Below are 14264 nucleotides of genomic sequence, written 5' to 3' on the forward strand. Positions count from 1 at the left end.
TATCTGGGGGATTTTCCAAATATTTTACCATATATGTCATAGCTGCACGTGGCACCTCATGATACGTAATTTCAAATTATGAGAAGTAGTTGATATGTGCAAGGGCATTTAATATTTGATAGTACTGATATTTGATATTCAATGGTATATCACAAACCCTGTAAAAAAGAATTCCAACCAAAAAACCTCAGTCTTATATACAAAATATTTCACAGTATATACAAAGTCTGATTAACTATCCTTAATATAACATCACACACTTGAAACGAAATAAAACCTATCTAATCATTTGAAGCTAGAATTTTAAAATGAAACCATCTCGCTGTTAAAACATCAATGTGGTTTAATAACACACTGCCAAACATGCTTTAATTCCCGTCTTCCAGAGCAGCTATTGGATAGTTTAAAATGCATCTTCGTGTATATATTTGTATATATTAAAGTCAGTTGAAATTTTAACAGCTGTGGGCCAATGGGATCACAATATTCTCTACCCTTTTTGTGAACAGAGGAATGGGGGAGGACCATTTCACCAAATTTCTCCAATGGAAAGAGAAATTACCCCACTGTTTCTAGAATATGGGTCTCACCATTAGCAATAGCTATAGCACAGTAGTCTTCTTCTTCTTCTTCTTCTTCTTCTTCTTCTTTTTTTTTTTTTTTACATTTTTATACCGCCCAATAGCCAAAGCTCTCTGGGTGGTACACAAGCTCTCTGGGAGGTGGTTGTCCTCCTCCTCCTCCTCCTTCTTCTTCTTCGGGGGTTGTTGCTTTTATTTTTGGTGCTGCCACTGCAAGTGGCAATGGCAACAGCTATGTTAACAGCCTGGCCCCCATTTTGCATCTTCCACTATGCCTCATGCCTAGCATCATTCTGGGGCATTGTGTGGGTGATTATGGATACATGTTGCCTTTAATGCAGATGCTTATAATACTTCTTCCCTTCATGTCCTGTAGCAAAATTGAGGGGGAGGGGCAGTGTTGTGTTCAACTCCAGGGAAGAAGTGGAGCTAATGCTGTGCTAAAATCTGTCCTCCGATTTCCCAAACATTTTCATCACTCATCAAACCACCCATGACCATTTAAGTTCTGCTTTAAACATATTTTTAAACTATTTCCCATGAAATTGAATGAGAATGGTAAAAAAATGTGGGGGGGGGAATTTCAGCACAGCAATAATTTATATATAGTATTAGATCAACCTTTTGTGAATATGATTATGAATATGACAATGGTTTTCAAACACTTTCTGAGTTCAGAAAGGAATCCTTCTACATTGACCTGGCAGCCAAGTAATCATTTCAGCCTGCAATTAACCTCCCACACATTGTTTGAAGTTCTGAAGCATACTCTAAAGTGCATACTCAGTTCACATGTGGCACTGTTGGTCATTGCTACCTTGAACTGAGAGTTTGTCTTAGAAAAGATCAACATTTCCTTTTTTTCAGTAGAAAATTATTAGCGATGCACAAGTTATCATCCAGGAAGGTTTGTTTACTGGTCTACACTTTAAGGAAACCTCAAAAGTTTTTTTTTGGGGGGGGGGAACACAGCTTAAAAACCACTGTTGGCAGAATTTGATGGCTGGTAGATATGGCATTTTGGCAGATAAATATTAGACCATGACAATTCATGAAGTTTCAGAGTTGATCCCTACCAAGCTATATAAACTAAGGAGATGTCAATAAACCTAAAACATTTAAATGTTGGATTTTAAGGTAAACATGTCACATCCGCACTTTGAATTTCCCAGTAGAAACTGGCAAATTTAACATATATTGAATATTTGGAATTATTATTATTATTATTATTATTATTATTATTATTATTATTACATTTATATCCTGCTTTTTTTCCTCCAATGAACCCAAGGCAGTGTACATCCTCCTCCTCCTCTCCATTTTATCCTCACAACAACAACCCTGTGAGGTAGGTTGGGCTGAGAGTCTGTGACTGGCCCAAACTCATCCAGTGGGTTTCCATGGCCAAGTGAGGACTAGAACCTGGATCTCCTGACTCCCAATCCAACACCTTAGCCACTACACCACAGAAATCATAATACTCCTACCATCCCTTTGTTCACCAGTGACAACTGTTCATTACTTTTTATTTACTAATATAATAATATTCATATTTATTTCACAATTATTTTGATAGTTCCAATCGTAAAGACTTGGCATTTTTGTATTATCAATTTCAAATAAAACCCAGATTTTTTTTGCTTCTACTCCATTTGAAAAACATGTAATATATTAATTATAACATATATTAAAGATAACCCAATTATCAAAGATATTTTCTTACCTTCTCCAATCTTGATAGCGCAAGAGAATAGCAGTCTTTGGCCCTAAACTGCATGAATCTCATGTTGGCTGGGTGAGTTAATTCAGTGATAATGCTTAGACTGGAGAACAACCTAAAAGTTTTATAAGGAGATAATATAGTTATTTCTACAGTAATATCAGCTGGCTAGGATAAAACATGGCAACACATAAAGAACCTAATTACTTATTTCAAACGAATAGTGAGTTGCAAGGAAATGCTGGCTTTTGACAAAAGCAAATATGCCCCTATAACAGGACAAATGTCCTGAAGATATTCAAAAAAAGCCAGTATATTGATATCTAACACTTAATATGACAAAGAAAGCATTGATCAGCCATTATTTCAGCTATGGTTGATAACTAACTTATTCTCAAAAATGGAGCAGGTCTGCAGAAAAAGATGAAAACGCAGAGAAAGAAATGGACAGATGTAGTCTGTTACCAAGGAACTAATTTTTCCAACGTGCAAAATTATAACTATGTTAAGAATTTAAATTGCACTCATGATTTATATAAGAATGATTAAATGTTGACTCTATTCCTATCAGTAGCAAAGCTCCCAGTGCTTTAACACAGTGCTAGTAAAAGAGTTCAGATAGTGTTGCTTATTTTTGTCTTAAAACTGGAAATAGCAGAAAAGAACTCAACAGAAACAACCAAAAGCAGGCAGACTCTCAAAGAACTGTTTTTAAACAGCCTTAATAGAAAAAGAGATTACTTAAATGGGCATGCAAGAAATTGAACAGCATTCCACTAAATTAGGATTGAAGCCAGTTTCTTGCTGTTTAAAAGTAGCTACTTTAATGCTCTGGCATTAGATGTTTGAAATATTTTAAATACAACAAACAGAACTGCACTTTATTATCACCACTCATTTGAAGACTTATTTATGTTCATATATGCTGATTTATATACTGCCCTCCCTAAACATTGAGGAAAGTCTGGATTAGTTAAATTACAATCCAAAAATCTGCCATGAACCACAACCACAATAGATGATGTAGCTGGACTTTTACTCTTTTCCCTCCCCCTAGTCCTCTCATGCATAAATGGGGAGTATCTTCAGATCAGAGCCAAACTGAGGGCCAGATAGAAAGCTCTTGAGCCTGCAATCTTATGCATGTTTAGGCAGAAAAAATCCTACAACTCCCAGCATCCCCCAGCCAGCTATGCTATGCTGTCTATGGAATGCTGGGAGCTGCAGGACTGCTTTCTATCTAAACATGCCTAGGATTTGTACCCTAAGTGTCTATATTGGATTCCCAGGCCACCAGACGTCCATCCTATTATTCAGAAACAAGTCAAACTAACTATAGGGGCCAAACAATTTTAGAAACTTGAGATCCAAATCTATATTATAATGTCCTGCTTAATTTTATTCTTTTTTCCCTTTCATTTGACCTGCCTTTTAAGATTCACACAGTTTTATTTATTTCTAGCCACTTGCATCATAAATGGGCTGATTCAATGTAGAACAAAATACACTTTTTGGAGTAAGTGTGCCAATCCGTATAAAATTTAGATTGCCATAGTGTGTGAAGAGGGGAAGGGAATAATATTAATGAATGATCAACTTCTGGAATCCACCAGATGTTCCACTGCACTGAAATTGCAGATGGGACTCATAAATAGGAACAAGGAACATGGAATGTCAAGCTAGCAATATTGGATTATGATAGAATAACTGAGAATGAGTTTTTAGATTTCTGGGGGGAAATCATCTTTTTTTTTAAGCTTACACTCCTGTAGTCTTTAATGTTGTATATTATGCATTGAAGAAAAGACAGTTGATTAGGCCAGGTTTCTCATATGTGTGCAAATGGGTGTTTTAAGTTATGTGTGCATGCATATATTACATTCACACGTACATATATGCTCCAGTTATATAAAGCAAGCACCTTGTCAAGGGAATGGGGGAAAGGTTGCTATAGTTGAAGGTAAAGGACATTATTATCATCTATAACTCCAAGCCAAGCTCCACACCCTCCAGAGATATGGACCTTTGGCACAAGATGAAGAGCAAGCCATAAGTGAGGAAGAAGCCACCCTCATCGCACACTATGCCAGGTTCAGATGATATGGCAACACACACTGCATCAAACTGGGATAGTGCATGCAGTACACAGAGGCAGGCAGAGAAACCACAGTGGCTTTTTTTACTTGTGTGATCATCTGAACCCAGTCAGTGCATTAGTACCTGCAGCAGTAGCCAGAACATCTAGGAGTCATGGGAAGACTGTACTTTGAAAATGTTATGCCCCCTGGGATTGTGGCTACAAGAATGAGCCAGAAGACTTACCACCAGAAGTCACAGAGAGGGTTTGATCAATTTTAGGAGATATATTAAGAACTATTTGTATTGGGGGTCAGTTGTGGCCTGGAAGGTGGGGGTCATTATAAGTTAGTACAGGGCAGAAGGTATAAAAGCAGTGGGGGTAATGACATTGGTTGAAGGAAGGCAACTGAGACATCTTAATGTTGTTTCTTCTTCCAGTCCACCTGTAACCTCTGTAATCTTTAAGGCTTACTTGCATTTCCCTTAAGTCTGATAGTTGAAAATGAATGCCATGTTGGCCAATGGGAAAAGATGTATCTTTGGTTTATTTATAGAAGATCATGCAAGCCTAGCTTGTGCTATCAAGGTATGGTTGGATGTAGACAGAGGGGTAAACCTCGTTAAGATTACCCTGTACAGCATTAAGCGTGATTTGAGGGGTGGTAGCCTTGGTCTATAAAGATTTCATCTCCCTGGTCAGAGAGAGACAGGGCTCACCTACACCAAGCAGGATATTCCACTATGAAAGTAGTATGAAAATGGTATAGAAACTACTGCTTTATAGCAGTATTGAAGTGCACTGACAACTGTTGGAGCCCATGACACATACCATATACAGCTTTCATACTACTTTCATAGTGTTATACCCTGCTTGGTGAAGATGTGTCATGGGCCCCAACAGTTGTCAATGCACTTCAGTACCACTAGAAAGCAGTAGTGTAGATCCTGCAGTGCCCTTCAATACCTCTATAAAGCAGTAGTGTGGTTTCTGTCTGTTATATACAGCTTTCATAGTGGAATATCCTGCTTGGTGTAGATGAGCCCACAGAGTTCCCTACTGACCACATCCCAGCTGTTATCTCTGATTTCAGCCTCTAAGCACCACCCCCAAGAAAGACACAAGGAGGCTCTGTGGCTTGTATGCAGAACCTTCACAGGGCAGACTAGGCCTGCAGGCCAGAGGTTTCAAATTCCTGATTTGCATTAGCTTCTCTGGCAACTGAGTACAACCTACTGCTCTTTTCCTACATTGCAATTATTGGCCTGACACCTACACCACAGTGCATTTCATAATCCAGATGCAAGGCATTAAATGTGGTGTTCTCAAGATGATGACGATGACAATGATATACAATTATGTTAACTGCATCTAGTTCCAAAGAGACAGAATCCTAAAAGCACAAAAATACATCCAGTAACTCCTCATCACACTAACTCACTCTAAACATAACATTTCATATATTAGGTAAGGCTGCACTCTTGTGGAATGTTTCATACAAAATGAAAATGCTACGCAGCAATTAAGTACATTCTGTCTCCTTTCTGCATAAATTTGCAAGTTTTTTTTTGAAGTCCATACAGAAATTTGCACTTTTAAAATATAAAAGTGTACACACAAAAAAGTGTAATTCATTTCTGTGCACATTTTGAAAATATAAGCTTTTCCCAAGTACTTTCCATTGACATAATTCACATTTGTGCACAGATTCCAGTCTAATACATACATTTTTGTATGTATTTTTCCCATTGAAATGCATCACTAAGCTTGGAAAAGTGTAAATTTTGACACACAACTATGTTTCAGCTTGCTTATTGGTTTGGGAAGTGTGTATTGGGTAAATTCACTTTAAAATATCAATGAAACTAATTTCTTATCCATTCCTAGGTAAGAATGATTGTGGTGGTCCTTGTGCTTCTAGCAAGAGTGGTATTAGCATGGGATTATCCTGCATATATTTATAATTGTATGTTGTTGTTTATTCGTTCAGTCGCTTCCGACTCTTCGTGACTTCATGGACCAGCCCACGCCAGAGCTTTCTGTCGGCCGTTGCCACCCCTAGCTCCCCCAAGGTCAAGTCTGTCACCTCCAGAATATCATTCATCCATCTTGCCCTTGGTCAGCCCCTCTTCCTTTTGCCTTCCACTTTCCCTAGCATCAGCATCTTCTCCAGGGTATCCTGTCTTCTCATTATGTGGCCAAAGTACTTCAGTTTTGCCTTTAATACCATTCCCTCAAGTGAGCAGTCTGGCTTTATTTCCTGGAGTATGGACTGGTTTGATCTTCTTGCAGTCCAAGGCACTCTCAGAATTTTCCTCCAACACCACAGTTCAAAAGCATCTATCTTCCTTCGCTCAGCTTTCCTTATGGTCTAGCTCTCACAGCCATAGGTTACTATGGGGAATACCATTGCTTTAACTATGTGGACCTTTGTTGTCAGTGTGGTGTCTCTGCTCTTAACTATTTTATCAAGATTTGTCATTGCTCTCCTCCTAAGAAGTAAATGTCTTCTGATTTCCTGGCTGCAGTTAGCGTCTGCAGTAATCTTTGCGCCCAGAAATACAAAGTCTGTCACTGCCTCCACGTTTTCTCCCTCTATTTGCCAGTTATCAATCAAGCTGGTTGCCATAATCTTGGTTTTTTTGAGGTTTAACTGCAACCCAGCTTTTGCACTTTCTTCTTTCACCTTCGTCATAAGGCTCCTCAGCTCCTCCTCACTTTCAGCCATCAAAGTGGTGTCATCTGCATATCTGAGATTGTTAATGTTTCTTCCTGCAATTTTAATTCCAGCCTTGGATTCGTCAAGCCCAGCACGTCGCATTATGTGTTCTGTATACAAGTTGAATAGCTAAGGTGAGAGTATACAACCCTGCCGTACTCCTTTCCCAATCTTAAACCAGTCCGTTGTTCCGTGGTCTGTTCTTACCGTTGCTACTTGTTCGTTATACAGATTCCTCAGGAGGCAGACAAGATGACTTGGTATCCCCATACCACCAAGAACTTGCCACAGTTTGTTATGATCCACACAGTCAAAGGCTTTAGAATAGTCAATAAAACAGAAATAGATGTTTTTCTGGAACTCCCTGGCTTTCTCCATTATCCAGCGGATATTGGCAATTTGGTCTCTAGTTCCTCTGCCTTTTCTAAACCCAGCTTGTACATCTGGCAATTCTCGCTCCATGAATTGCTGGAGTCTACCTTGCAGGATCTGGAGCATTACCTTACTGGCATGTAAAATAAGTGCCACTGTCTGATAGTTTGAACATTCTTTAGTGTTTCCCTTTTTTGCTATGGGGATATAAGTTGATTTGTTCCAGTCTGATGGCCATTCTTGTGTTTTCCAAATTTGCTGGCATATGGCATGCATCACCTTGACAACATCATCTTGCAATATTTTAAACAGCTCAGCTGGGATACCGTCGTCTCCTGCTGCCTTGTTATTAGCAATGCTTCTTAAGGCCCATTCAACCTCACTCTTCAGGATGTCTGGCTCTAGCTCACTGACCACACCGTCTGACCTATCCCCAATATTATTATCCTTCCTATACAGATCTTCCGTATTTTCTTGCCACCTTTTCTTGATCTCTTCTGTTTCTGTTAGGTCCTTGCCATCGTTGTTTTTGATCATACCCATTTTTGCCTGGAATTTACCTCCGATGTTTCTAATTTTCTGGAAGAGGTCTCTTGTCCTTCCTATTCTATTGTCTTCTTCCACTTCCGTGCATTGCTTGTTTAAAAATAATTCCTTATCTCTTCTGGCTAACCTCTGGAATTTTGCATTTAATTGGGCATATCTCCCCCTATCACTGTTGCCTTTTGCTTTCCTTCTTCCTTGGGCTACTTCCAGTGTCTCAGCAGACAGCCATCTTGCCTTCTTGGTTTTCTTTTTCTTTGGGATGTTTTTTGCTGCCACCTCTTGGACAATGTTGCGAACTTCTGTCCATAGTTTTTCCGGGACCCTTTCTACTAAATCTAGTCCCTTAAATCTATTCTTCACTTCCACTGCATATTCATTAGGAATATTAGTGAGCTCATATCTAACTGATTTGTGGGTCTTCCCTATTCTCTTTACTTTGATTCTAAATTGTTCAATAAGAAGTTCGTGATTGTATAGTTACTTATAATTTCATTGGTAGCAATTAATGCTAAATTTGAAATAATCAAGGCCAGCCCAAAGTACAGAAGATTTGCAGCAGTCTCTAAGCAGCACTGTGATGGTCAATTATGTGTACCAAACTAAATTCATTTCATGACAATTACAATTTAGATTAATTTGTCATGCATCTTTGCATGATACACTAAATATCAAAACAACACTTCTGATCATTCCCCCTACACACACTTCAAATTTTGATGTATTCTACAGAGACAATTCCTTAATTTGTGGTTAAAACTAGATCCGTCTAATTAGTAAGTCATTAAAAAGTGATTTTGTAACAGAGAATCTTTTCAGACCTTGTTCCTTGACAAATAAACATCTACAAAAGAGTTTAGACATTGTGATTTTCTGCATTTTTTTAAAGAAATCTTTTGCGAGTTCTTCACATTGTTGCTACAAAATTGTCCATATCTCTTTCTTAAATGAGAGAACAGTTTGATTTACGAAGCCATACTTGCACTAAAACCATTATATTTTTAATGCTTTTTTCGTTCAGAAAACAAAACCTCTTATGTTTTTTCAAATGGAATTCCTAACTGCAGACACGGGGAAAGGGTGCCATCTAGTGAGAATATGCTATATCTAAAGATGAACTAGCTGGAGGTATCTATAATAATCTCATCACAAGTGATAATGAAGACTGCAAACGTATTTATGTTAAGTAATAAATAACTTTGTCGGCTACACCAGTATCTTTTCTGGCTTCTGAAATCAACCTTTAATTCAGATTTCTACTTCATCCTTTGGATATCCCTCTGGTGATTTTAAAACTGGAGCTCTCAAGTAGAAACAGGACAACAAAAATAAAGCAGGAGACCCAACAGTGGATAACTACAATGAATGACTAAGGAGCATTTGTTCTTCAAACAGAAAAAAAGTAAAGATGAAGTCATTGTGAGTCTGATAATAGAGCTAATGGCAAGCATTTTCATCACTGTTAATCTTCAAGGTACAGTTCACCCAAGGACTATAAGAATAATGGTGCTTGTGGAAGTAAAAAGAAAAAAAGAAAAAAGTGTATCCAGCAAATTAATTTACCCACTGCCCCACCAGCTGAAGAGAAAGCCATGTGTCTTTTGGCTATGGAACAACCACAGTCACTGGTAAAACTAGGAGATTTTAGACCCTGGACTTAGCCTTATGTGGGATGCCTTTAGACCACCTTGTATGTTACTTGAATTGTGAAACACGTAGCTTACATTTCTTTTTCCCCTCCCTCCAACAGTCATTCTATGCTTTGAAACTGGTTCTTCATTTCTGATATGTTATAACACAACACTGTTTGCCAACCCTGATTTAAAAACAAACTAACCAACTAAAATGTAAAATTGCACATGGACATAAACTCACTTAAATCATAGCACCACCATGACTAAAGGAGTAATAAAATGGAGTTAGCATCTGCTGCCCTGTTGCCCTCATGACCTACTGCTTTCTGTGTGGTCATTTGAGGCCCTCTGAGCTCCGGAGCCTTAGACTTTGACCCCAACATCTAGCCACATCTGGGTTTCTCTTTCAGGCATACTTTCTTTTCGTTCCAAGAGAAGAAACCATGCCACTGATGAGTCTGGGTGTTCCACGGCTGCCCTGGTTGACTTCTATACATTGCAGTGATGTACAATCTAACTTGGAGAAAGCAGCTAGCTGACACTCATGGAGCACCCAGAACAGCCAGCATTTCCATTTTTCTTCTCTGTGACTGAAAGTGCAAAACACTTCAGTCGGAGGGCAGTAGCTACAGTCGTCTCCATTGCTTTATTGAATTCTTGCTGCATGCGGGAGAGTGGAACAAGTGGCAGCTGCACCATAGGAAAGAAGTGAGAAGGAGGTGAAGTGAAAGAAGGAAGATGAGGACACAAAAGCAAGCCTTGTTGGGTACTGGGCTGGGGAAGACCACAGAGAAAGTATCTCTGGGTTTGTGAGTGGATCAGGAGTAGCCTAAGTACTTAAATGAGGGGGAATCACTGTTTGATAGAAGGCTAAATGCCAGAAGGATTGCAATGCTGTACAAGCTTTCACAAATTCCTTCAAGTCATGATTTTTGACTGCTCTGTAAAGCTCCATTTATTCTTTTATACTATTAAATTGTGTCCACCTTTACCTGAATTGCCCTCCTTAATCTCAGGGCTAGCTGCCTCATGGCTGTTTCCTCCATTCTATGTACAAAAGCCAACCAGACTGGCTGTTGAATCTTACTTCAACACAGTTGATGGGACAGCATCTTGTGGCTGCAAACTACCTTAAGGGACCTCTCAGCATCCACTGCTTGTGGTGGCTGCTTCACTGCCTACTGTTGGGGCCAGCCCTGGTTAGCCAGTTCCTTCACTTTGAACTCCAGCCATTATTCTCTCTTCTCCATCTGGCTTTACTGCAGCCAGAACCTATGAATATCTACTCAGAAGTAAGTCCCAATGAATTCAAGAGTGGGCACACACAGAGATGTCTTAGCCCTTCCATGTAAATCTTCCTTCTTCATTTATCACAGACACCCCAGATTTCCTTCCTCTCTTACCCACCCATCCACTACCACCCCACTCTCTCACTCCCTTTGAGGGCTCCTGACTGCACAGCTGCACACATTGACAAAAAAAGTAGGAGGGAGGGATTATGGCGTTACCCCACCATTGAGTATATTGTATATGTATGTCTAGGTTAGTTAGGCTGACCATATGAAAAGGAGGAGTGGGCTCCTCTATTTTTAACAGTTGTATTGAAAAGGAAATTTCAGCAGGTGTCATTTGTATATATGGGGAACCTGGTGAAAATTCCCCTTCATCACAGCAGTTAAAGCTGCAGGTGCCCCGCCCTCTTTTAAATCTGGTCACTCTAGTATAGGTCCTGCACCTTTCACTGTTGTGATGAGGACAGAATTTCACCAGGTTCCCCATATATACAAATGACATTTGCTGAAATTTCCTTTTCTATGCAACTGTTAAAGATATGGAAGCCCTGTCCTCCTTTTCATATGGTCACCTTAGGTTAGTATGTCTAGTAGGTATGGAATGTTAGAACTGAGTGGGTGTGGTTTATGATGTAATAGGTGGGGGGAAGGAGTATATAAGGAGGATTTTGGGAGTTTGTGAGGAATGTGAATTTCAGTGTGTGTGAGGAGTGTTGTTTAGATTTAGAATAAGAAGAATTTGGATTCTAGGGACTTAGGATTAGTGTGAAGAGAGTGACATGGTTGGTGTGTGGAGAGTTCAGATCAGGCAGGGTTGAAAGTATTCTATTTTGATTTAAAGCTTTTAAACAACAATAAACTTATTTTTTATTTTGTTAGCTATCAAATACCATGTGTCAGCTTGGCATTATTTACCTGCCTTACAGTTATTAAACACCCACACCAGAGTATTCCCACACTCATATTTAGAGCAGATACTGAAGAAAACCTGTTTCCCTCATAACTAAGGGAAAGGTTTTATTTAACCCTCCCTCAGTTTTTCAAGTAGTGGTGCTTGGCCTGAGAAGGGTTTATGTGACGGGCCTAGTGTAAGGGCCAGTGACATCACAGGGATGAAATGCAGTTGACATACATCAGTGGGGCACAGACTGCAAGACCCCGTGAAAGGCCAAATGACTCTGTTTTACACAAGTGGCATTCTTGAGCATATATATATATATATATATATATATATATATATATAGAATCATAGAATAGCAGAGTTGGAAGGGGCCTACAAGGCCATCGAGTCCAGCCCCCTGCTCAATGCAGGAATCCACCCTAAAGCATCCCTGACAGATGGTTGTCCAGCTGCCTCTTGAATGCCTCTAGTGTGGGAGAGCCCACAACCTCCCTAGGTAGCTGATTCCACCGTCGCACTGCTCTAACAGTCAGGAAGTTTTTCCTGATGTCCAGCTGGAATCTGGCTTCCTTTAACTTGAGCCCGTTATTCCGTGTCCTGCACTCTGGGAGGATCGAGAAGAGATCCTGGCCCTCCTCTGTGTGACAACCTTTTAAGTATTTGAAGAGTGCTATCATGTCTCCCCTCAATCTTCTCTTCTCCAGGCTAAACATGCCCAGTTCTTTCAGTCTCTCTTCATAGGGCTTTGTTTCTAGACCTCTGATCATCCTGGTTGCCCTCTTCTGAACACGCTCCAGCTTGTCTACGTCCTTCTTGAATTGTGGAGCACTTCAACTTGAATTGAGCACTTCAGCCTTTTCTTTGTCGTCTGTTATCAATTTGCCATCCTCATTAAACTGGACGCAATACTCTAGATGAGGCCTAACCAGGGCTGAATAGAGAGGAACCAGGACCTCACGTGATTTGGAAGCTATACTTCTATTAATGCAGCCCAAAATAGCATTTGCCTTTCTTGCAGCCATATCGCACTGTTGGCTCATATTCAGCTTGTGATCTACAACAATTCCAAGTTCTTTCTCATTTGTAGTATTGCTGAGCCAAGTGTCCCCCATCTTGTAACTGTGCATTTGGTTTCTATTCCCTAAATGTAGAACTTGGCATTTATCCCTATTAAATTTCATTCTGTTGTTTTCAGCCCAGCACTCCAGCCTATCAAGATCACTTTGAAGTTTGTTTCTGTCTTCCAGGGTATTAGCTATCCCACCCAATTTTGTGTCATCTGCAAATTTGATCAGCGTTCCTTGCACCTCCTCATCCAAATCATTAATAAAAATGTTGAAGAGCACTGGGCCCAGGACTGAGCCCTGCGGCACCCCACTCGTTGCCTCTCCCCAGTTTGAGAAGGTTCCATTGATAAGTACTCTTTGAGTCCGATTCTGTAGCCAACTGTGGATCCACCTAATAGTTGTTCCATCTAGCCCACTTTTAGCTAGTTTGTTAATCAGAATGTCACGTGGTACTTTGTCAAAAGCTTTGCTGAAGTCAAGATATATGACATCCACAGCATTCCCACAGTCCACAAGGGAGGTTATCCTATCAAAAAATGAGATCAAATTAGTCTGACAGGATTTGTTCCTGACAAATCCATGTTGGCTTCTAGTAATCACTGCATTGATTTCAAGGTGTTTACAGATTGACTTCTTTATAATCTGCTCCAGAATTTTCCCAGGGATGGATGTCAGACTGAATGGTCTGTAGTTCCCAGGTTCCTCCTTTTTGCCCTTTTTGAAGATAGGGACAACGTTAGCCCTCCTCCAGTTGTCCGGCACCTCACCCGTCTTCCATGATTTTGCAAAGATAATAGACAAAGGTTCTGAGAGTTCTTCCGCTAGCTCCTTCATTACTCTTGGATGCAGTTCATCGGGCCCTGGAGATTTGAACTCATTCAAGGAAATTAGGTGTTCTTTGACCATTTGTTTATCAATCTCAAACTGCAATCCTGCCCCCTCAACTTCTGCTTCACTTTTTCCAGGGGGGTCATAGACCCGCTTTTGGGAGAAGACCAAGGCAAAGTAGGAATTGAGCACTTCAGCCTTTTCTTTGTCGTCTGTTATCAATTTGCCATCCTCATTAAGCAGTTGAACCACCATTTCTTTCCTCTGTCTTTTACTACTCACGTATCTGAAGAAAGCCTTTTTATTGCTTTTAGCATCCCTCGCTAATCTCAGCTCATTCACAGCTTTAGCCTTCCTGACGCCATTTCGGCACTTCTGCGCCACTTGTCTGTACTCTTCTTTTGTAGCCTGGCCTTCCTTCCACTTCCTATATGTATCCCTTTTTGTTTTCAGTTCATCAATAAGCTTTTTGTGGAGCCACATTGGTTTCCTCTGTTGTCTTCTATCTTTTCTCCTTGTTGGAATTGTTT

General features: G+C 39.9%; 1 protein-coding gene across 3 annotated transcripts in view; it reads right to left on the reverse strand.

Annotated features, from left to right (window-relative positions):
- The window catches only part of KCNT2 (potassium sodium-activated channel subfamily T member 2), a 276721-nt gene that overhangs the window by 32101 nt on the left and 230356 nt on the right, over positions 1-14264 (reverse strand). For all 3 annotated transcript variants that reach the window (XM_063117320.1, XM_063117311.1, XM_063117301.1), the window contains one exon: positions 2305-2416. In XM_063117320.1, the coding sequence (XP_062973390.1) occupies positions 2305-2416 (112 nt within the window). The remainder of the gene's footprint in view (positions 1-2304; positions 2417-14264) is intronic.

Source organism: Elgaria multicarinata, chromosome 1 (assembly GCF_023053635.1).
Source record: "Elgaria multicarinata webbii isolate HBS135686 ecotype San Diego chromosome 1, rElgMul1.1.pri, whole genome shotgun sequence".
NCBI classification, from domain to species: Eukaryota; Metazoa; Chordata; class Lepidosauria; order Squamata; family Anguidae; genus Elgaria; species Elgaria multicarinata.